Genomic DNA, 25610 nt, shown 5'->3' with positions numbered 1-25610 from the left:
ATGTTTAATAATTAATTTAATGAGATGGTTGAAATTGCATGTATTATTAACTAGCCTCAAAATTCACGGGTGAGATTTTGTTAACGCCAACCTCATGTCATTCTCAACATTTAATTTATTCCTCTCAAAACTCTCAACACATGTTTCAATCAACTGTGACAGAATAGCGTACCCAGATTACACTTATTTTAAGTTTTAAAAAATATATGAAATTATTCAAACTTCAAGACACCATTAAAAATAAATATTGCATTATAGTGAAAATTTTTTTTAGTTTACTGCATAAGTTGGCAACCCCACAGAAAACCCGTTGCGACTTCCTTCTGGGTTGCGACCCATAGGTTGGGAACCCGTGAATTAAACAATCAAATTGTAAATAGTAATTCTGACTCAGTGTCCAAAGCACACCACATGACCTTCTCGACCCCTCATCTGTCCAGACAATCACACCTTGTCAGCAAACTTCACAAACAGGGAAAGTATGCTGATCAGTCAAGAAAGAACCCCGTAAGATTTTTACATCCTTAGATTCTGAATCTTGAAACATCAAGAAAAGAAAAAGAAAAAAAATAATAATAAATAATAAAATGGCAAAGTTTTTTAAATAAAATATAACAGATGGTGTCACATGCAGTTTTAAATGTTGTTGCCAGGAAAGTTACACAACTCGTTGCCGGACTTTTTTTAAATAAAATTTTTCTCTATTACATGTAAATTATGTTATCCGACATCAAAATTGCACGATGACTTCAAAAACTATCGCCCAAATAAAATGAAACATGATATATTTCCATTTACTCAAAGAAAAAAAAAAGGATTTCTAAATGTGCTGCTTTTCTGGCAATAATCAGAATGATGACAATTTATTTTATTTAAAATGTTTGTTACATCATCTACAAGTAAAGTGATCTGTACAAATTCTTGAATTGGTTGTATAATCTCTGGCTTAGGTAATTTTATATTTGTGAAAAATATGACACTCACGTATTTGAAGTAATAAAAATATTTTAAGACAATAACGATAGAAAATTCTAAGTATTATTATTTAGTATTGCCCGCAATTTTATTTGGCAATATAGAAACTGTATTTACAGATCAATTAGAAAATTTTATTCAAATATACAAGTATGGAAATGTATGCAAGGTTTATGAAATTTTTAAAATTTTAGATAAGTATAAATGAAGATACAGACATAAAATAGGAATTATTATTATATAATCTAATAAACTGTAGTAAATTAATGAAAGAATGTTAAAAGATGTATTTAAAATTGTTGCCTATTTTAAATTTTTCTTATGTGGGATATTCAAATTACAAATTCTTTTATAAATCAAATCAATTGCACACAAAACCAAACCCAACATATGTTAATAATCAAATGATACAACTGAAATTCTTATTGGTCTAAAATAGTGTTTAATTAATTATTAAAATACCAAGTAATTTGGTTTATAGATAGGCAGTTAAGCTGCTATCTTGTGTTGAATTTATTTAGAATCTTTTGGAAGAAAAGCCATTAAATTGACCCGATAAGAATCCTGTCGTATCATTTGATTACAAAACATAGGTGACGTAAAAGTTATATAACATTACTTTTACTTTTATGATCGAAATTATGTTTAAATGTAGTATGTTATGCTTTAAAGAAATAACTTATTTGGTTATAATTTGGATAACTTCAAGAGGAAAATTTAAAATTAATAGTACCATTTAAAATTTTTGTCTAACATTCAATGTATTATGTACTTTTTTCCAGTTTGTTATTTTATAAAATTATTTTCATTTATAGTTAAAATAAAAAATATATATATATTTTATGCATCTACACCACTTATTTTTTCCTACTTTCAGGAAAACTGTATTTAGCCTGATATAAAGAGTAAATATTCTTTGGTAGAATACTCTTAAATATTTTAGACCCAATTAAATCCTGTGCTTAACCCGAAAATGAAGGATTATTCTAACACCTCTGGCTAGACACATGGTTTATAAATTAATGTTTAAACTGTAGCAATTATTTATTTGAGGTTTATTTCACTTTCATAACAGCTCCTCACTTCATCTATAAACATTGTTTTTTCCAGGTCTTATCATACAAATACTGTACATAACAATTTTAATTTTATTTTCTATGTTATTAGTTCAAACTGATATATTACTAGTCTTACTTAGTTGTACTTAAGTGAGTACATGAAAATTCGGATTTTCCTTCTTATCTGACTTACGGAGGTGTGAAACCTTCTGAAATCTAAACCATTTGCTAAATGAAATAGAATTAGAATAAAAAGTTAAAAAAACCAAACCAGTTTTTCCTTTGAATGAGAGACTTTGGAGATAAGTTGTAATAAAAAAATACTCTCTCTCAAAGGAAAAACTAGCTTGCTTTTTTAACTTTTTATTCTAATTCTATTTCATTTAGCAAATGGTTTAGAGTTCAGAAGGTTTCACGCCTCCATGAGTCAGGTAAGAAGGAAAATCCAAATTTTCGTGTACTCACTTACAGTACAATTAAGTAAGATTAGAATATTCTGACTCCATTGTTTTAAATATTTTTATTTATTCATATGATATTACTAGATTTAAAATTTATTCGATTAGATCAAATAAAGCAAAAATTTGAAAATTACTTTGAAACAAAATACTTAAATCAGTACATTTAAACCTCATTTTTAATACACATTTTATTACTTTAAAGTGTTTTAGAAGTATCTCTGTAATACAAAATATATTAAGTTAGTAAAAAACTTGTCTAGATTATCAACCCGTTTTGTCAGATTTCATTCTCTATACTTTAAGATGGTAAGATTTAATGTAGAAGAATCCATAAAAAGGCAATATCTCAGCAATATATGAAAACTGCTAATGAATCAATAAAGCCAACAGAGACAGGTAAGTGTCCAACTAACTATAAAAATAAAATCTCTCTTTCAAGGACAATGGATATTTATAACTACCTAATGTTAGCTAATGACTGACCTTGAAACTCGATTGCTGTTTGTTCTAGTCAATCAAATATTCAACATCCTATCCTATACTTTATACGAAAGATAGATAATATTCTGTATACTGTATAATTATAATTATATGGTTTAAAATATTGAACAAACAAAGAAAATTTATATTGTATTTTTTATTTTTTAAAGCATTTTAATCTCAATTGATTCAAACATGTAATTCTTAAAAATTCAATAATCTTGTATATGATTAATGTGTGTTCCCCATGCATTAAACAAAATGGAAAAGTAATCAATTTTTACTTTATATCAAAAAATCTCTTATAAAATATTCAACTTACTTCAGCAGCTCTTCTATCTCTTTCTCTAGCAAGTTCGAGCCCTTCTGTTCTGCATTGATTATCTTCTAAAGTATAAAATTCTTCGGCACCATTCGCGCAAGATACCTAATGGAATTTATATTAATCACGTAAAACTTATTTATTTATAAAAAAAAAAAACAAACTATTAATCTGAAAACTTAAGCAAGCTTTAAGAATATTAAAGTTCATTAATTGCTTTTGCATAATAGTTATAACAGAAATGCACTGCTGATTAGCACAATTATTATAAGTAGACAGACAATAATATAATTATTACTGTGATCATATGTTTATAATACTTTGTCTTAGGGATATATTGACTTTTTAGTGTATTCAACAACAAAAAAATAAAAAAACCCAAGTAATATTGTCAATTTACAACAAGAATTTCAAAAAAAAAAACTCAGATTTTTTCAAAGGTAAAAATCTACCAAGTGAATGATGTGATTGTAGCGATTATCCCTCATCTCCACAGGATTCCAACCATAGGTTTTCAATATCTTCTCCCAAGATTCCTTGCTAATAACTGTAAAAACATTTCATGAGTTAATTCATTTATAAAGCTTAGACAATTTATAGCTATCTTAAGCTGCATTTTGTGGCAAAAATCAGATAGAAATGAAACATGCTCACATTCTTTAGTACATAATAATAATTTTTGGTAGATTTATGCTCAAATCGAGAGAGTTATGTGCTTTTTTTTTTTGGTTTATGAGAAAAGAATGGTGCTGAGTAAGAAGAGTAAATTTTCATCGGCAGGGCCAGCAACCGGAGAGTTGTCAGAGTTTAACAGGCTACATCCAGATGGAGCCTATTAAAATCCTTAGTAACTCCTCATACACTGTGTCTCTACCATCAAAATAAATGAAATTCATTCCTCCTTACTTGGCATCATGCTTTACCTGTAAAAAAGTAATGACCAATGTAACTCCTATGGTTCCAGACTTATGGGACACCCTCTATACTTTTCGATTTTAAATTGTAAATACTCTAGTATATTGCAGAAATGATGTTATACAAAATCTTCAAGATGTGTGTACAAATCTTAACTTTCAATAAAATTAAATCAATAACAGTACTTATAAATTAAATTTTAATAAAAAGCCTTACCATATTCTGTATTATTATTTCATACAATTATTATTAAACAAACANATTTCGATTTTAAAAATGTTCAAACCGTTTTAAATTTGAATTTGTTATTGCATATTGGTTCGCCTATAGAACAATTGTAAACGTTCCAGAAAATTTATCAAATTGAAAATAGTTTGTTTGATTCTTGGCAATTCTCATCATTCTCAGCAGTAGGTGTTATATAACAATTACTATGGTTGTTGAAATACTGAATATAAATGGGGTTTGCTTGCAAAATCTGTGTGGGCAAAGACAAATACATTTAAAATTGTTATCTAGCAAAAATAAATATTCATTTCATATAAATTTAAAACTTTAAAAATTATTACTGGTATTTAAGTAGCATAAATATTTTAACTCCTTAGTCAAAAGAAGAAAAAAATTCAGCACAAAGGTGACTTTATTATTTCTTTACACACACATTCACCTTTAATTACCATATAAGTTGTACTTGTACCATTGAATATTAGATAACTTCTAAGACAATTTTTCTATATTTTTTATAACTTAATGCTGGATGGAAGATAATTATTTTGTACAAAATTCTTTCGTTTCATTTATAAGATAAAGTTGGATTCAAAGATGATATCAAATTAAACATTAAGCAAAATCCATAATTTAAGAATTGATGTAAGAAAAATTTAATGGCTACACTTATGCCGCCGCATATGTAAAAGGTATACATAAAATTGTATATAATGTCTACAGTTATCTATATTATTACTCACACTAAGAATGGATCGGATATTAAATTTATTATTTGCAAAATCAGATAAAATTTGTTCCATTAATAAACTTGAAATATCTCAAGGATCATAATATTAACAAAGAAATTATATTCCATATTTGTCATGCATATTTGTGAAAAGCAATAAATTGATTCTGTCAGTTCAATTGTCAGAACTGTCTATTAAGGTCTACAAATAATCAAATTTATGCTATACTTTATTTGTACATCAGTATACAAAATTTGATTATTTTTAAAACAGGCATTAAATGTATTAGTAAATGACTGTACATTATGCACCTAAAAATCTACTTAGAAGCTTACTGAACAATAGTTACAGAAAGAATATTGTGCACTATCTAAATATTACATCCCAACTGGATTAACTATTCAATAAGCTTTTAATATCTTCAAAAAATTATGGAATATTATAAATAATAAAGATTTTTCCCTCCACAATAAAAATTATTATTTCAAAGACTGTGTGCACGTTTCATTTTGAGTGAATTACTGTTATTTAGAAGGATTACAATACAGCAAAATATCTTAAGCTGAAATGCTAAAATCTCTGTCATATGCATTCATTTTTTGTTAAGACAAATGCAAGAAGCAAATACACAAATACATTAAAACTAAGATTCTTGTTATGGAATCCTTACAGGCAGAAGCGTCCATCGTTCCTCTGTCGCAGATGACGAGCGTGTTCCTGTCAGAAGATTCGGCCAGTGCAAAATACGTCTCCTCCATTGCCATCATAGTTTTTAGCAAATTTTCTTGAAACTTCTCCGCTAAAATTTTGTTATAAAAATGGATATTAGAATTATTATGTGTACGTCTTGAAAGACTTTCGATATTAACTTAAGAATTTTCTTAAGACGAGTCTTTTGTACAGTAGGGTTAGTAATGTGACTTATCCATAAAATTTAACGACAAAGAATCAAATTAGCTTAACTTAAATTACAAGAAAAGTTGTTTTATACGAATTCCAATTAATGCAGTTATTAAATAAAACTCTTAATATTTAAAAATGAAAAGAAAAATTAATTTTCCTTTTCAATCTTTTCAGAAAATAAAGTTTTTACTGAAGAACCTACAAGTAATATTTAAATATTTTTCAAGATTTGCAGAGTGGAAATCACCAACTGGAAGTACACAAACAACTTTTTTAAATTTTATTATTTTTCAAATATTAAAAAGCTCATTACGAAAGCTAAACTACCTTGACTTTCGGACAGATCGAGGAATCTGACGCCCCCTCTAAATAAATAAATAAAAAAATTCATTTTAAGTTAATTGAACTTGAATAAAAGTAAATAATACACACATTTCAATTATTTTTTCAACTTTTAATGTTTTAGATTTCATATAAAAACAGAAAGAGATTTGGAAATTTATATTTGATAATATTTTATCATCCCAACATTTTAAAAATAAAATAAAATAATCATGTAATGTGTTATTTTGAAAATTTCGTATTACATTAATATCTATGTATGGGTATTTCGTACTTTTACGGAAATACCGCTTAATATTCTAGACTTATCGTAAGCGTTAGGATTAAAATTTTGTCTAAAAACAAGATAATAAACTTTAATTTATTCCAAGAACAAACTGGGAAAAATATCTATTCTTATATACATTATGAAATAGTGACTAGACACCTTTACCCTAAAAGTATCGTAGCAGCTTCTGGTACCCGGTATACCTAAGATGAAGGAAAAAGATCTTATAGAATCAAAACTCTTGAAAACATCTAGATAGGAATGTTTACATTATTTGTTAAGATAAATAGTCAGAAATTATTCCACATAATATCGATCCTTTACGAGGTAATACATGGATCTATTACACTGTTTAAAGAATTTAAAATAAACATTTTTTACTCAAAAAAAGACATTTTCTGCTTCTCTGAAAATATATCATACAAAAGGCTTGAGCATATAAGGCAGTGATGACCCAGAAAGTGAATTATCCTTACAAACAGGCTCCTCTACCTTGTAAAATGATCAGAAGTGTCAATTTACACTTGTAGATGGAAGTCAAAGCCATATCAGAAATCAATAATTTTGCCCTTTTTTTTTGTACTGTAAAAGATATTTATTTGTCCTTCCTGAAAATTAGGTTCATGTGAGTTACCGCCTTTCACACTCGAACCCTTCGTATGTAAAGAAAATATTCAATAAATTAAAATATACACAAAATTTTATCTTTAACAAGCACAATAATACTGGGATGAATACAATCAACAAATCATAATACTTAGAAATTAGAAAAATGTTTTTTAAATTAAAAGACTATTCAAACAACAACAACAAATGAAAAAAAAAAAAACCATTAATTAAATCAAAAGCTCATATTTTCAATTTTAATTTAAAAAAAAATACTATAAAAGTTTAATATATCAATAGTTCAAGTACAGAATGTCTTTTTTTTCCCCTTCTATTTCAATTTAATTCGAATTTTTCAATTGTAGCCTAGCAATTAAGTTATTTTTAACTTTAAAAATCAATTATCTGATGACGAAAAACTGACCTGTATAACTGATTGCACGATTAAAAGACTGGTTAAAATACACATACAAGCCATAGTTTTTAAGTTACAATAATTCACATAAAAATACATGCGTTAATACTTTCTTTTACTAACCATGCAATAAAGAATTTATTATTTTGTATAGGAATAAAGCTAATTGTTAATTATGTTGCAAATCAAAAGCAATGTTAATAAAGGCATCGTATATAACCCTTATAGGAACAATAAATAATAATAGTGTTGAATAGAAAATTTTATTATGCACAGTTTTACATAAAATCTCACTAACCTTGAAAATTAGTCTTAAATTAGTAATACAAGTCGACCCCCCTATAAGATTGTTGATTTTTCCGTTTTATATGAATTCCATGTTGTACGAGTCACTTAGATTTTACAAATACATGTGCCAGGCTGTGAACGGCTCACATATTTGTAAAATCTAAGTGACTCGTACAACATGTAATTCAGATAAAACGGAAAAATCAACAATCTTACAGGGGGGTCGACTGTAGTCAAAATTATCACTTTTCTAATGTTTTTTACCAACTCCTAAGGTCTTCGTCATCAGGAAATTCAAATAGCGAAATGTTTGTCAAATCTTCAAACAGGAAAATTTATAAGGATGCACCGATAAGCAAAATGGCCGATTACCGATTAATCGGCCACGTATTATCGGCCGATACCGATTAATCGGCCGATTAGTGTTAATAATTTATTGCGTTAATAGTATGAGATCCTGGAGTTAATTATACGGTTAATTATAACGTGGAAAAAACCCATTTTTCTCTGTCTGGTATTTCCATCTCCCACGGGTCAAGTAAACAAGAGATGGTCGAATATCATCGCAAAATCAACAATCTCTTCCTTTGTTTGGGAAAGTTTCTAAGATAAATCTCAACACTTAATTGTTGACGCGTGGAACCTTCGACATTGTTTAAAAAGCTGAAGTATTTCTGTGTCTAATAAAACAAACCGCATCATTCTAGCTACAATAGAACCCGAGATGTTTACGTTCAAAGTTGTGATTATGACAATGGAGTGTCAATTTACACGTGCTGTCGTAACGTCGGCTTCCCGGTGCGATACACGCTATTTACTTTTTATTATTTACAAATATTTAAGATTTAGTTTCAGCTAATGTTCTGGAAAGATGATGTACACGTGTTAGACTTAATTATAGCTTTGTAAACACTGGGGACCGATTTAACGGTAATAAACGAACCGGAATTGCAGTTTTAACGTTTCGCAACGCGATGGGACCATAAAATCGGTAAATAAATAAAATAAAGCTTAAGAAATCATTCAAAAAACATAACCTTATTTAGAATCCAACATATGAAGACCGAAAAAATCGTTAAATGCTTGATATCATATGACAAGTTTTCAGGCAAACGCAATACATTTTATGACTAGAGTCAAATCGTATATTGCTTGGTCCCTGGAGACACGCGGCTTGAGTGTCTTGTGATAAGTCGTCATCGGAAAATTGTATTTAAATCCAAACCCCTCATGGCTTCTAGTATTGCTTGGAAATTTTTTAAGAAAGATAAAAACGAGAAGTTTTCAAGTGCAATTTGTGCCAGGNATAGTGCAAGTGATTTAGACGGAAATCTGAACATCACCCAGTTTTGCATTCTGCAGTTTTACACAATCCATTCAACTTTAAGGTCTCGGCTTTCATGGCTCTCTTAAGATACGCAATCTCACGTTACTCAAGCTTAACAAAGACCTACCAAGAATTAAATTAAATAAGAGTAACGAGGTTTTATACAATTTACTTTTCATTATTAAGAATTTCAGATTTTTTAAAAAAATATTAAAGTTTACTCAAATTCAGATTTCTTTTAATATTTTATAACCATTAAATTCTCTTCCAGTCATAATTTAAATTTAAGATATGAGCTTTTGAAAATAAAATATTTATATTAATTCAAACAATTCTTCTATTAATATTTAATAAATATTGAATTTCATTCCAATCATTAAAAATAATTATATAATTATAATATTATGATAACATAATTTTAATTAAAGTAATTACTCTAATAAAAATCTGAAATATTAAAAATTAAAAAAATTAAACAAATAAATTTAAAAATCAAATATTTAAAATTTAAAACAAGAGAAAAATATTCCTGTGAATGATGTAATAAACAATAAATACCTCACAAGTTTGGCTAATACACTGAAGAAAGTATTAGTAAGTTTTAATTTTTACAAAACATTCACCATACCTTCCATCCAAGATTTTCAAAAAAAGTACATAATCTAGCTTGACCTGTTGTCTTTCCGCTACATGGCCCTAAAATATAATAAAAAAATATTAATAATAATAAGTAATTGACAAAATAAAGTTAATTTTATGTAATTTTTCAAAACAACGTAATCAGATTGCAATGATCTCACACATTACAATACTTTTCCACCCTTAAATTAAGATTCGTTAAAAGAAACTCTCACTTTTGATTTGTATCACAGTCAAAATAGTTCTCCAATATATAAAAAGTCAAGAAGAAAACTCAAATTTAATGTAATAAATCAAAAATACATACTGCTTTAATTAATGGTATCAATAAAACAGGATATATTTTAAGATGAAAATAAGTCCATATTTTAAGAATACAAATTTGAATATTGATGGGAATTAGGATACTTTAATTCTAATTCCCATCAATATTCAAAAGATGTTATCTTTCTGTTCAAATGAAATGGGCTACGTCATCGGCTTGTTTACTTAACTGTATTATCGGGTGCCGTGCCTGATGACTCCGACAGTGTGTGCAAATGGAGATATGTTGGAAAAATAATTTTTATGCTCTCATTTAAAATTACATATAAAACGTTATTGAGTTACATATAATAGAATGACTATTATCTCTTACAATTTTATTAATTGTATTTTGACTGTTTTAATGGATAAAAACTAATACTTCTATTCAACTCAAAAAATTGTATATAATTTTAAGTTAAAAGGATTTTTTCAACAGAGTATGACAATGATAGAACTGCTTTCAGAAAGATAACATCTTTCAAATATTGATGGGATTTGGAATAGTTTAAAATTTTTAAATTTATATTCTAAAAACTGGTTTTCTCCTGAAAATTTTCTTGGATCCTTTCAAGGAAATTAAGTCCTTGAAAGAGTTTAAATTTCCTTGAAAGTGTTTGGAAAGATTTTTATTTTTGTTTGTTTATTAACTACGAATAAAACAAATATTTTTTGGACTTAGTAATTAAATATTTACTTTCAATCATTTAATGTTTATTAATTGCATATCCAATTTGCTGTTCACTATTTGAAGCAAAAACAATAAAACTGGACGTGCAATTAATAAAAAGACGTAGTTTCATTTAATAATTTATATAGAATATATTTTTCCAATTCTTCAGGTACTTAATAGTAATTAATATCATATTAATTAGTAAGCCAGATGAAGCTCCTGCTTCCATATAGTAAGTGGGAGTTGCAGGTTTGAATCCCACACTGCGCTGATTCTTTTCTTCCAGTAATTTCTAAATTAATTGTATTATAATTATTGACATTAATACGAGATGGCAGCTTAACTGCCTTATTTAGTTCGTCATATAATAAATAAATAACAGAAATTTATTATTTTTTATTACTAGCATTATACGTAACATTCTAACAAAAATATCAAAATGCAAAATTGGCCGATTATAAAAACCGATTAATTGGGGAAATGACCGATACCGATTAATCGGCAAAGTGGCCGATACGGCCGATTACCGATTACTTACCGATTAATCGGTGCATCCTTAAAAATTTACCTTCTAATCACATACATTTTTAAATCTGTTGTCATGCGCACATTATGCAATGCACGGATATGCAGCTCCATCTTAATGAACTGATAAAAGACCCTTCTCCCTCAGATCTAACAACAGTTTACCTGCAAAGTAAGAAGTTCCAACAGATTTCCCAACTTACAAGCTCGTTTTACAAATTGGAATGTTCCAAACTACTCGAGTTCTTGAATGAGATAATTATTTACTCCAAATATGCTGATGATGTTTTCATTCCATAGACAGTAAATCATATATTGAATATCTTTTGAAGACTTAAAGACTGATTTAGACATAGTGCAAGTGATTTAGACGGAAATCTGAACATCACCCAGTTTTGCATTCTGCAGTTTTACACAATCCATTCAACTTTAAGGTCTCGGCTTTCATGGCTCTCTTAAGATACGCAATCTCACGTTACTCAAGCTTAACAAAGACCTACCAAGAATTAAATTAAATAAGAGTAACGAGGTTTTATACAATTTACTTTTCATTATTAAGAATTTCAGATTTTTTAAAAAAATATTAAAGTTTACTCAAATTCAGATTTCTTTTAATATTTTATAACCATTAAATTCTCTTCCAGTCATAATTTAAATTTAAGATATGAGCTTTTGAAAATAAAATATTTATATTAATTCAAACAATTCTTCTATTAATATTTAATAAATATTGAATTTCATTCCAATCATTAAAAATAATTATATAATTATAATATTATGATAACATAATTTTAATTAAAGTAATTACTCTAATAAAAATCTGAAATATTAAAAATTAAAAAAATTAAACAAATAAATTTAAAAATCAAATATTTAAAATTTAAAACAAGAGAAAAATATTCCTGTGAATGATGTAATAAACAATAAATACCTCACAAGTTTGGCTAATACACTGAAGAAAGTATTAGTAAGTTTTAATTTTTACAAAACATTCACCATACCTTCCATCCAAGATTTTCAAAAAAAGTACATAATCTAGCTTGACCTGTTGTCTTTCCGCTACATGGCCCTAAAATATAATAAAAAAATATTAATAATAATAAGTAATTGACAAAATAAAGTTAATTTTATGTAATTTTTCAAAACAACGTAATCAGATTGCAATGATCTCACACATTACAATACTTTTCCACCCTTAAATTAAGATTCGTTAAAAGAAACTCTCACTTTTGATTTGTATCACAGTCAAAATAGTTCTCCAATATATAAAAAGTCAAGAAGAAAACTCAAATTTAATGTAATAAATCAAAAATACATACTGCTTTAATTAATGGTATCAATAAAACAGGATATATTTTAAGATGAAAATAAGTCCATATTTTAAGAATACAAATTTGAATATTGATGGGAATTAGGATACTTTAATTCTAATTCCCATCAATATTCAAAAGATGTTATCTTTCTGTTCAAATGAAATGGGCTACGTCATCGGCTTGTTTACTTAACTGTATTATCGGGTGCCGTGCCTGATGACTCCGACAGTGTGTGCAAATGGAGATATGTTGGAAAAATAATTTTTATGCTCTCATTTAAAATTACATATAAAACGTTATTGAGTTACATATAATAGAATGACTATTATCTCTTACAATTTTATTAATTGTATTTTGACTGTTTTAATGGATAAAAACTAATACTTCTATTCAACTCAAAAAATTGTATATAATTTTAAGTTAAAAGGATTTTTTCAACAGAGTATGACAATGATAGAACTGCTTTCAGAAAGATAACATCTTTCAAATATTGATGGGATTTGGAATAGTTTTAAATTTTTAAATTTATATTCTAAAAACTGGTTTTCTCCTGAAAATTTTCTTGGATCCTTTCAAGGAAATTAAGTCCTTGAAAGAGTTTAAATTTCCTTGAAAGTGTTTGGAAAGATTTTTATTTTTGTTTGTTTATTAACTACGAATAAAACAAATATTTTTTGGACTTAGTAATTAAATATTTACTTTCAATCATTTAATGTTTATTAATTGCATATCCAATTTGCTGTTCACTATTTGAAGCAAAAACAATAAAACTGGACGTGCAATTAATAAAAAGACGTAGTTTCATTTAATAATTTATATAGAATATATTTTTCCAATTCTTCAGGTACTTAATAGTAATTAATATCATATTAATTAGTAAGCCAGATGAAGCTCCTGCTTCCATATAGTAAGTGGGAGTTGCAGGTTTGAATCCCACACTGCGATGATTCTTTTCTTCCAGTAATTTCTAAATTAATTGTATTATAATTATTGACATTAATACGAGATGGCAGCTTAACTGCCTACGTCTAGTCAAATTAATTAATTATTAAGTTAGCCCAAAAGTAATCCAATAATTTCAGAAGTTCATTTGGTTTGATTAAAATTAGGTTGAGTTGTTTGTGTTATTTACTATTTTTTCATCAGAAAATTGTTAGCAAAATAAAATCAATTTAATGTAATAATTTTTTTAAAAAGACAGTTAAAATGACAAAATAATAGCCCAAATTCATATATATTTTTTTAAATTCAATGAAATCAGAGATTTGACTTTATATAATGATTATCTACATAACATGTTATTACTGGATTCATAATTTGACAATTACCCAAATGAATGTAACATAATACACGATAATGTCCTTCGTATAGAATTATTATTGTATGCCATTTATTACAGATGTATATAAATAAAATTTATAGTAAAATAATTTAAAACTTTCGCAACATATTTNAATAGCTATGAAATATTTAAGTGCCCCAGCATCTTCCATTGAAAGTGAAAGAATTTTCAGCACTGGAGGTAACATTTATGAGCCGGCAAGAAATAGGTTATGCCCTGAAAATGGTGAAATTCTCATGTTTTTGCATTACAATTTAAGGGTTTTACAGTTTGAATACTAAATTTTTATTTGTTTTATATCTTTAAAGTTTAAACTTTAAATAAAAGATATCGTTTTGAATAGTTTATATTGTATCTTATAATATGTATTGATAAAAGGAATAATTTGAATTGTAAATTTTTTTTAATATTTAGTTCGTCATATAATAAATAAATAACAGAAATTTATTATTTTTTATTACTAGCATTATACGTAACATTCTAACAAAAATATCAAAATGCAAAATTGGCCGATTATAAAAACCGATTAATCGGGGAAATGACCGATACCGATTAATCGGCAAAGTGGCCGATACGGCCGATTACCGATTACTTACCGATTAATCGGTGCATCCTTAAAAATTTACCTTCTAATCACATACATTTTTAAATCTGTTGTCATGCGCACATTATGCAATGCACGGATATGCAGCTCCATCTTAATGAACTGATAAAAGACCCTTCTCCCTCAGATCTAACAACAGTTTACCTGCAAAGTAAGAAGTTCCAACAGATTTCCCAACTTACAAGCTCGTTTTACAAATTGGAATGTTCCAAACTACTCAAGTTCTTGAATGAGATAATTATTTACTCCAAATATGCTGATGATGTTTTCATTCCATAGACAGTAAATCATATATTGAATATCTTTTGAAGACTTAAAGACTGATTTAGACATAGTGCAAGTGATTTAGACGGAAATCTGAACATCACCCAGTTTTGCATTCTGCAGTTTTACACAATCCATTCAACTTTAAGGTCTCGGCTTTCATGGCTCTCTTAAGATACGCAATCTCACGTTACTCAAGCTTAACAAAGACCTACCAAGAATTAAATTAAATAAGAGTAACGAGGTTTTATACAATTTACTTTTCATTATTAAGAATTTCAGATTTTTTAAAAAAATATTAAAGTTTACTCAAATTCAGATTTCTTTTAATATTTTATAACCATTAAATTCTCTTCCAGTCATAATTTAAATTTAAGATATGAGCTTTTGAAAATAAAATATTTATATTAATTCAAACAATTCTTCTATTAATATTTAATAAATATTGAATTTCATTCCAATCATTAAAAATAATTATATAATTATAATATTATGATAACATAATTTTAATTAAAGTAATTACTCTAATAAAAATCTGAAATATTAAAAATTAAAAAAATTAAACAAATAAATTTAAAAATCAAATATTTAAAATTTAAAACAAGAGAAAAATATTCCTGTGAATGATGTAATAAACAATAAATACCTCACAAGTTTGGCTAATACACTGAAGAAAGTATTAGTAAGTTTTAATTTTTACAAAACATTCACCATACCTTCCATCCAAGATTTTCAAAAAAAGTACATAATCTAGCTTGACCTGTTGTCTTTCCGCTACATGGCCCTAAAATATAATAAAAAAATATTAATAATAATAAGTAATTGACAAAATAAAGTTAATTTTATGTAATTTTTCAAAACAACGTAATCAGATTGCAATGATCTCACACATTACAATACTTTTCCACCCTTAAATTAAGATTCGTTAAAAGAAACTCTCACTTTTGATTTGTATCACAGTCAAAATAGTTCTCCAATATATAAAAAGTCAAGAAGAAAACTCAAATTTAATGTAATAAATCAAAAATACATACTGCTTTAATTAATGGTATCAATAAAACAGGATATATTTTAAGATGAAAATAAGTCCATATTTTAAGAATACAAATTTGAATATTGATGGGAATTAGGATACTTTAATTCTAATTCCCATCAATATTCAAAAGATGTTATCTTTCTGTTCAAATGAAATGGGCTACGTCATCGGCTTGTTTACTTAACTGTATTATCGGGTGCCGTGCCTGATGACTCCGACAGTGTGTGCAAATGGAGATATGTTGGAAAAATAATTTTTATGCTCTCATTTAAAATTACATATAAAACGTTATTGAGTTACATATAATAGAATGACTATTATCTCTTACAATTTTATTAATTGTATTTTGACTGTTTTAATGGATAAAAACTAATACTTCTATTCAACTCAAAAAATTGTATATAATTTTAAGTTAAAAGGATTTTTTCAACAGAGTATGACAATGATAGAACTGCTTTCAGAAAGATAACATCTTTCAAATATTGATGGGATTTGGAATAGTTTTAAATTTTTAAATTTATATTCTAAAAACTGGTTTTCTCCTGAAAATTTTCTTGGATCCTTTCAAGGAAATTAAGTCCTTGAAAGAGTTTAAATTTCCTTGAAAGTGTTTGGAAAGATTTTTATTTTTGTTTGTTTATTAACTACGAATAAAACAAATATTTTTTGGACTTAGTAATTAAATATTTACTTTCAATCATTTAATGTTTATTAATTGCATATCCAATTTGCTGTTCACTATTTGAAGCAAAAACAATAAAACTGGACGTGCAATTAATAAAAAGACGTAGTTTCATTTAATAATTTATGTAGAATATATTTTTCCAATTCTTCAGGTACTTAATAGTAATTAATATCATATTAATTAGTAAGCCAGATGAAGCTCCTGCTTCCATATAGTAAGTGGGAGTTGCAGGTTTGAATCCCACACTGCGATGATTCTTTTCTTCCAGTAATTTCTAAATTAATTGTATTATAATTATTGACATTAATACGAGATGGCAGCTTAACTGCCTACGTCTAGTCAAATTAATTAATTATTAAGTTAGCCCAAAAGTAATCCAATAATTTCAGAAGTTCATTTGGTTTGATTAAAATTAGGTTGAGTTGTTTGTGTTATTTACTATTTTTTCATCAGAAAATTGTTAGCAAAATAAAATCAATTTAATGTAATAATTTTTTTAAAAAGACAGTTAAAATGACAAAATAATAGCCCAAATTCATATATATTTTTTAAATTCAATGAAATCAGAGATTTGACTTTATATAATGATTATCTACATAACATGTTATTACTGGATTCATAATTTGACAATTACCCAAATGAATGTAACATAATACACGATAATGTCCTTCGTATAGAATTATTATTGTATGCCATTTATTACAGATGTATATAAATAAAATTTATAGTAAAATAATTTAAAACTTTCGCAACATATTTAAAATATAAAATTTATAAGAAAAGTTTCTTGTAAACTTATAAAAGTGGAATGTATGCTATTTATAAAGATGAATTAATGTTTATAAAAAACTGTAATTTACTTAACAAAGACTGTATACTTTTTATATTTAAGACAAGTCAAAGGATTTTCTTTGTTAAATTTAAAAATTATGAAATTTTTGTAAAAATATTACAATATATTAAAGCTTATAAATTCAAATGATAATGCTGGAATCAAGATGGCAATTTAATCTCTTACCTTTAGTTCAGATTACTTTATTTAAGTAGCCGAGTTATGTTCCAATGAATCTAGATTTATTATTCAATTATTAATCTATAACTTAGTTTACTGTTTACAAATGCCATAAAGTATTATGATTTCTATCATCATTATTTTTATTCTCATTAAAAGATTATTATATGTTTTACAGGAACTTGTTGTATATTTCAAGGTTTTAGTTTCAACAGATAATACTATATGTTGTCTATGATTATTACCAGGAGTTTATAATTTAGTCTTTGATTACTATCATATTTTATCTAAACTGCAGTAAAAATAAAAAAATAAAAAAAAGTCTAATACCTACTGGAATGAAACAGAAAATCACATGAAATCTAATATATCCTTTAAATTTTAGATACAAAGTTTTTGCTTTGTATTAAAAACCTTACGTAAATTTGATATTTTTGGGATTAAAAATAAATTTTTCAAGTGTTCAAACATTAAAAAATATACATAAAACAAATTCAGTCTATTGAAAAATATTTTATGAATTTTTTCTAATTTTTTAACAAGCTTCTAAAGTTTTTAATTTGATTAATTCATAAGTTTTCATATAAAGATAATTTATATAAATAAATAAATTTAAGATTAGAAAGTCAGGTTTAACTCTTGTTTTTCTTTATTTCTATTAAAATAAATTAATATTAAGTTCTTAAATTTAAAATATATTAACAGAAACTAGAAAATATTTCAAATAAAATGTGTCATTCAGAATATATTTAATCTGAACACAAAAAAAATGTATATACTGGATAATACTATCTGTATAACATTTGATAGATATGACTTTATCTTTCTGATAATACAGTAGTTTCAAGTCAAAAACAGAAGCTAGCATGTATCTTGTTTATTTTTAAATGGTTACCGTAAATTTGACAGATGTTTTTTCATGAGTCTAAATAGTCTCATTACATTTATGACAATAGTAAATACACATACTAAAAGTTTCTGAAACTTTACAGGCTAATTTGTCATGTATAGTAGAAGTTCTTTAATCTAGCATTTATGAGACTAGAGTGATTCTGTAATATTGAAACTGCCAGCTTATTAGGCATTTTGTATTTTCAAAAATTCAATAAGTTATATGTGATCTAAATATTGCAGACACTACTATATACTTCAATTTGTTTGCTCAAGCTCAGCTTGAAGATGATACAATGCAAGATTATAAATGTTAAGATTGGTATAAAGGCATTATAAAACAAACATATTATTGTACAAAATCAACATTCACAGTGATTAATGTGCATAAAATATTTATGTTATAGATGTGCAGTATATACATACGATTAACAAAAGCTAGAATTATCGGCAACTTTTCGGAGGATTCCAGATTACTGTGTATTCTGGATTGTTGGATGCTAATTACTAAACTCATATTGTACCTATAAGGATATCAATGAAAATACTTGTTTGTGAAAGTAATAATTACAGTAATGATAGGGGTAGCAGCAATATGAACATTTACTCAACAGGTTATACAAAATATATTTTTTTCTAGTGCTGTCTACAAAATGATTTAGCAATCCTTAATGACTTTCATAATAATACAGGAATATTGTTGTAAGAAGTCTTTACATATACAGAAACAGTTTATACTAATTAAAAGAATATGCTATACTGTACTGTGCAATAATAACATACTGCTGTTTAAATATTACATAATATATTTTTTAAATAAAAGAGAATTACAGGTGCATTTTAACTATAAAAAGAAAAAAAAAACAACCTTATTTAAAGCAATGAAATAATCTAGCTAATTGTTTTATCATCCAAATTCTATCTTAAAGTATGACTAGTACATTAAGTCATCAAAAACATTATTCAGGACGTTTTATATTGTAATTTAGAAACGATAAGATCATTTCATCAAATTTCGAAAATATATTCTAAATAATGGACTATTTTCAATGCTGGATATAGTGACAACATAAATTCAATTTAAAATAGAAATTTAGTTCTTTCTATTACAGCCAACTTAGTAATAAAGTAAAATTACAGGACTAATTTAAACAATAGTTTCTGATCTTTTTTCAAAGCTGGCATCCTAACTGGTTTACTTTAGTGTGCATGACACACTTGATACCTAATTATGTAAATTAATTGCTGGGTATCAGAAAATCTTGCAACATGCCTATAAGCTCGCTGCAAAGTTTGCTGTCATAAAATCCAGGTTTAAAACTGTTCATTTGTTTACTTATTTGGCTAATGAAAATAATTCATGAAAACAAAAGTCATTTTATAAGCAATATTTTTGTTGCCATATTTATTCACTGCAGATATTATATTATATATATAGACAAGTTTAAAAAAATAAAATACTTTTTTACTGATAAATTAAATAAACTAATTAATTTGTTTATCAGCAATAATTCTTTATAATTCTTAGTTTAAAAAAAATTTAATACTAAAAGTTTCTATAAATAACAGTAAAGAACATGCAAATATTGAATTGCATAATTAATGACGACGTATTTTTCTCCCTACAAATACTTATTTTTAAAAACTTAAATATGAAAATTCTGGCAGGGATTAAATTAAAATTTAATCATTGCCAGAATTAGTTCATAATAATTCTTTAATAAGGAGAAAATACTATAACTATGACTGATGAATTAAAATTATGATTTCATTTATCATATCATACACACATCCTTTAAAATTGATAATGAATATTTAAATATTTGAAAGAATTGTATAACATTATATTTAATAATAATACTGTACACCACAAAAATAAATTTTTAAATCCTTTATTCCTTATCATAAATGATAATTTTGGTAAGGATACTGATAAGGACATTATGATAAGGAATAGTGGATAGAAGATGTAGTTTTTAACATTTTACTTTATTCTTGAGATATTCTGAAGAAATAACCTGCACTGTATTTACTTAAAACATTTTTTGGAATTTCTTACTACTAAACAAAAACTAATAAATATAAATTATTATTATTGTATAGTAAAATCCATCAAAAACTACATATGATGGCACGACTATTACGTTTTATTATTAATGCAGAAAGAGAAATATTTAAGTGTTATAGCTCTTATTACTGTTTCCCTCAACATGTGTTCAACTTATTTTTGCTTCTAAAGGAAGAGAAAGTAAGTTCAGTTTTATATGAGAAAGTTAGTTTTATATGTTTTGAAGATATGTTAAAAACAACAATACACATGTATGGTGCAGAGAGAAAAAATAATCTGTGCAAAAACTCAGGACAATTAAAATACATTTGTGAGTACTATTTCTAAGGATGTATCATGTACTAGTTAACAGGCTAACCCAGGGATCTCATACTTAAACACAGCAAAGGGCCAGTCAAATTCATGTACAGTATATCAGATGCAGGCCATATTCAATACTACTTGGTAAACCTAAACATACTGTAATTTAAAAAAATCTAACAAAGACCCTTTTGTTGCAAGGCCTTTACGATTTACGTAAACAGTTAGATGTTTGAATTTTTTCTGTTTTAATCCCTGCAAGATGTTAAGCATTTATTTCCAGAAAAGAAATCAAGGCCACAGGATGGATACAAAGCCTTAATGGTCGTATCCAGCCCACAGACTGCCAGTTTGTGACACTGGTCTAATGATAGTTAAGGAATTAACATAGAACTTTTCAGCTTCTATTTAAAAACTGTTTTTACGTCATGTGCAAGAATAATTGCCCTTAGAAATTAATTTTTGTTATTCCACATCAGAAATATAGTACTGTATTGAATTTTGGCTATTTTGAAGAATTAAGCAGGACAAAAAGTTTCCAAATGATATTGGTTTCTTTAAAATATTTGACACAATTGTTTGATAATTTATGTATACAAAAATGAAGCATCAAATTAACTTTATTAAATAACTTTTTTTAAATTTTAAGTACATGACCATTCCCAAAAATAATGTATTTTTAAAATATTTATTATTCCTGCAGAAACACATTAACTCTCCTAATTGTTAAGAAGAAACATCAGTAATATATTGTTTCAGCTACTTTCCAGAAAATGAAAACATTCTCTTAACAAAAACTATGGAGAAAAATGATAAACTAATTCAAGTTGGCCACAATCAAAATCCGAAGTTAACAGCATTAATTATGATTTAGAATTTACTTGCCATCAAGCCAAAAATTTCCACTTTACTCAGGTAACATTATGCAATTGATTTCCGTAAAATATCTTACGATAGTGCTTTATATAGCAAATCATTACATTTTACTTTTAATATTGTCACAGTTCACTTTTTCCAAGCGCCATGATGCAGTGGTTATCATTTCTGTCTATGAATTGGAAGGTCTCCGGTTCGAACCTGTGTCCTTTCTCAAAGATTCAAGAGCACACGTTAATTCACTATCATTTGCATATTTCGAGAATGTTCCCTCGTGCTATAAAACCATGAGCTATCAGGTTAAGGATCAGTTTTACTTGTACCGTGTGCTGCATAGTACGTTCTGTGGGTTAATAAACATCCCTTTGTATTTACCAATGACTTGTTATTGTTGTTCACCTTTAATCTATGCGACAATATGTATAAATATATTCATACTCCATAATGATAAATGACTTATTTTATTACAAATCAATATTTTCGAAACGGCTGGATAAGTTGTATACTTTTAAAATATATTTTACATTCTAATACGTAAACAAACATTTCTAATAATTTAAATTATAGATATCAGACATGCTTTATTCCTTTATTACATTAAAAAAATATAAATCGAAATTTTAAAGCTATCAAAATATTAAAAAATCATACTTTATTTCAAACGTTTATATAAGATTAAAACTACTGTAATTCAAATTCTTAAGCAGTCAGACTTGAATGGCTCTTAAATTATTCTTTTTTTGTCATTAATTACAACAGTAATTTCTTTTAAATTATATAATTTTATGTTTTTATTTTTAAATTTTATCATTTTGTAACTTACAATTTGACAGATTTATATTTTGAAACAATTACGCAAGATTTTTGTTTTCTTCTATTAAAATTGCTTTTGCAATAGTTAATAGATACATTATTTAATTATTAAGTTTTCTTCATATTGAAAATATAAATTTAAATACTAAAAAGAAAAATAATCATTTTTTTAACTAACATAACATAAAATTTTACACAGTCAACCCCCTATAACACTGTTGATAATTCCGGTTTATATGAATTCCATGTTGTACGAGTCACTTAGATTTTACAAATACGTGAGCCGTTTACAGCCCGGTACACGTATTTGTAAAATCTAAGTGACTCGTACAACATGAAATTCATATAAAACGGAATTATCAACAGTGTTATGGGGGGGGTCGACTGTATTATATAATCGAAGCTTAAAATTTTTCATTTAACTTAGAATTTTAGACAAGTATTTTTAATATAATAAAAAAAAGCACGGTAGTCTAAATAATAAAATATTGCAAGTTTTAAAAATTTTGTAATAAATTATTATTTTTATGTGTGTTAATAATAAATTATAAATTTTTAAAGAATCTGTTGAATTATAAGTTAGCTAATTTCTTTAACAAATACTTTATATTTAATTTGAAAATCTCAAAATAGTCGTAATTTTAAATATAACTACATAACCGCAATTATAAGCGTATACTTCTTTACTGTTTTTTAAAAATGATTGTTCATTATCACATGCTCATTTAATTTATTCTTGAGAATATTTTCTGATAGAATAAGAAGTTAACAGATTTTGCCGACCATTTAAATAATGTTTCCTTCATTTAAGTTATAAATATAAACGAGACTAAATAAAATAGTAAAAGAAAGTTGTTAATTCTTATTTAATACAAATATATTCTTATGAACGCAACCGAAATTACTGTAGATGCTGCGAACACCTACAGTTACATATACATTTTTACTTTTCAGTTTAGTTTATAAATATAGATGCAACGATGTACAGTACTATGAATACAATAGCAAAATGAAGTTTGCGATATAATGAAATAAAAGTATTATTAACCACAAACTCTAGTGTCAAATTTTATTGATATATTTATTTATAAACACAGAGAATGTGCTATCTTATACCTATATTTATTATTAGAAATATAGAAAGTAATATATATATATATTTCTGGAATGAATGCAAAAATAATTTCTCTCTTAATAAACTAATCAATTAATAAATTATATAAAATTCTCTTAACAAGAAAAAGAATAGGACAGTCAGAATAATTTTAATAAATGTATTCTTTACAATAGTCAAATACGAATGGCAGGATTTTATATTTCATCTTTCACTCCAAACAAATCTAATTTAATTGTTATAAATGCTAATGATCTACTGTATTATCGGGCTACGATAAGGCTAATTTAATAAAAATCGGGTTTACAAATTTATCGTTTACATACGCAATAATATAATTTGTATTGACAAATTAATCTTCAAACGAAATTATTTCATCATACGAACAGTTGATGTCGGTTAGAGAACAAAATACTTCGTACTAACTTGTAAGTAGCAATAACATAAAAAAAATTATATATTAAATATAACATTTTATTATTATGAAAATGGCAAGCATTATTTCGTGTCTTCAGTTAATAAATAAGTAAAAATTATCGACCCAAAAAGTTAATAGTCTTGCACTTTATAGTTTTCATCAATTTTTAACTCAAGGACACTGCCAATACTTTCCACCATACGAGTGACTTTCTAGTGTTACTTAATACGTCTTTATATGAAATTCCCAAAGTTTACCGATAAAATTTGTTCCTATTATTAAAATAAAACCTGCAAAGGCTCCTTTAAAATCCTCAAACCGTTACTCAGTACCTACTCTTACGATCAATCAGTAGTAACACATGCTGAATTGGCAATTCTTTATTGGAAGTGGATAAGGAGCCAGAATTACTGTTTCCTTACAAAGTATTATAAATGGAATAAAATCACCACTTCATTTACATAACTCTAATGAGTAATTTTGAAAGTACAGTAAACCTGTGTAAAACGAAACCTGAATAAAACGGAAACCTGCGTAAATGGAAAAAAAATTCTTCGAAATTTTCTACGTTAAAAGAAAAAACCCGTTCGAAACGGAAACCGGAAAAAAAACGTGCGATTCCGCTTTACACAGGTTTTGCTATGTATTGGCAAGTTTCCGTTTTAAACAGTTTTTCGTTCTTTACATAAAAAAAACCGCCTCCGTTTAGAATATTTTTTCGTATGGGCATATTTCCGTTTAATTCAGGTTCCGCTTTACACAGGTTTTACCGAATTTTTCCGTTTTGGCAGATTTCCGTCTCGAACAGTCTTTTTTTTCTTTATTACGTAGAAAACCGCTCCGTTTCGAAGAATTCTTCCGCTTAGGCAAGTTTCCGCTTTAGACAGGTTTACGTCTTTGCTATTGGCTTTATATAGAGAAATAATGAAATAAAATAAGTCTTACCCCCAGTCAGGACGAGTTTGTATACAATTCGTTCTTTCTTCTCGAAATCTTGAGTCATTTTACTCATTTAGAAGGTTTAAATAATTGATATATTGAGATAATGATCAACCGGCTTTTATTATCTACCACAATCACAACGTGCTACCATGGCATCTAATTGCGAATCGAACAGCAAAAAGAACTGCCACCTATCATCGACTTCTCACACTGAAAATTCTCCAAAAATCCGCCCAATATTGTAAAAAAAAAATACTTTAAAATTTTTAAAAATTCGTTTAAATATTTTAATATTTTTTTAATAAATAAATATTTAATTTTATGTTAAAATAGGGAATAAAAAGTTTAATTTATGAACTTTTACGTTTTGATTAATACGACGGACCTTCTTACGGAAAGACGATAATAATCCACTCGGCCATATTGTTGTGTTTTCTAGGAAGACGAAGCTGCGCAGTAGGAAAATAAAATTGTGA

At 26.6% G+C, this 25610-nt stretch overlaps 1 protein-coding gene across 5 annotated transcripts in view; it reads right to left on the bottom strand.

Annotated features, from left to right (window-relative positions):
• The window catches only part of LOC111623612 (TRPL translocation defect protein 14-like), a 35143-nt gene extending 9803 nt beyond the window's left edge, over positions 1-25340 (bottom strand). Inside the window, exons 1-8 of one of the 5 annotated variants that reach the window (XM_023366249.1) lie at positions 25138-25340; positions 15696-15763; positions 6846-6883; positions 6398-6435; positions 6273-6320; positions 5838-5966; positions 3749-3843; positions 3297-3401 (exon numbers count right to left, since the gene is read on the bottom strand). In XM_023366249.1, the coding sequence (XP_023222017.1) occupies positions 3297-3401; positions 3749-3843; positions 5838-5966; positions 6273-6320; positions 6398-6435; positions 6846-6883; positions 15696-15763; positions 25138-25204 (588 nt within the window). In that variant the 5' untranslated portion in view covers positions 25205-25340. Of the gene's footprint in view, positions 1-3296; positions 3402-3748; positions 3844-5837; positions 5967-6272; positions 6321-6397; positions 6436-6845; positions 6884-9944; positions 10013-15695; positions 15764-25137 lie in introns of those variants that run through there. The other 4 variants (XM_023366250.1, XM_023366251.1, XM_023366252.1 and 1 more) reach the window with 4 other exon arrangements.
• Between the last annotated feature and the right edge of the window lie 270 nt (positions 25341-25610).

Source organism: Centruroides sculpturatus, unplaced genomic scaffold (assembly GCF_000671375.1).
Source record: "Centruroides sculpturatus isolate CEXI.00-Female unplaced genomic scaffold, Cexi_2.0 scaffold425, whole genome shotgun sequence".
NCBI classification, from domain to species: Eukaryota; Metazoa; Arthropoda; class Arachnida; order Scorpiones; family Buthidae; genus Centruroides; species Centruroides sculpturatus.
Note: the sequence above shows the minus strand (reverse complement) of the source record. Positions and strands in the feature narration are given on the sequence as shown.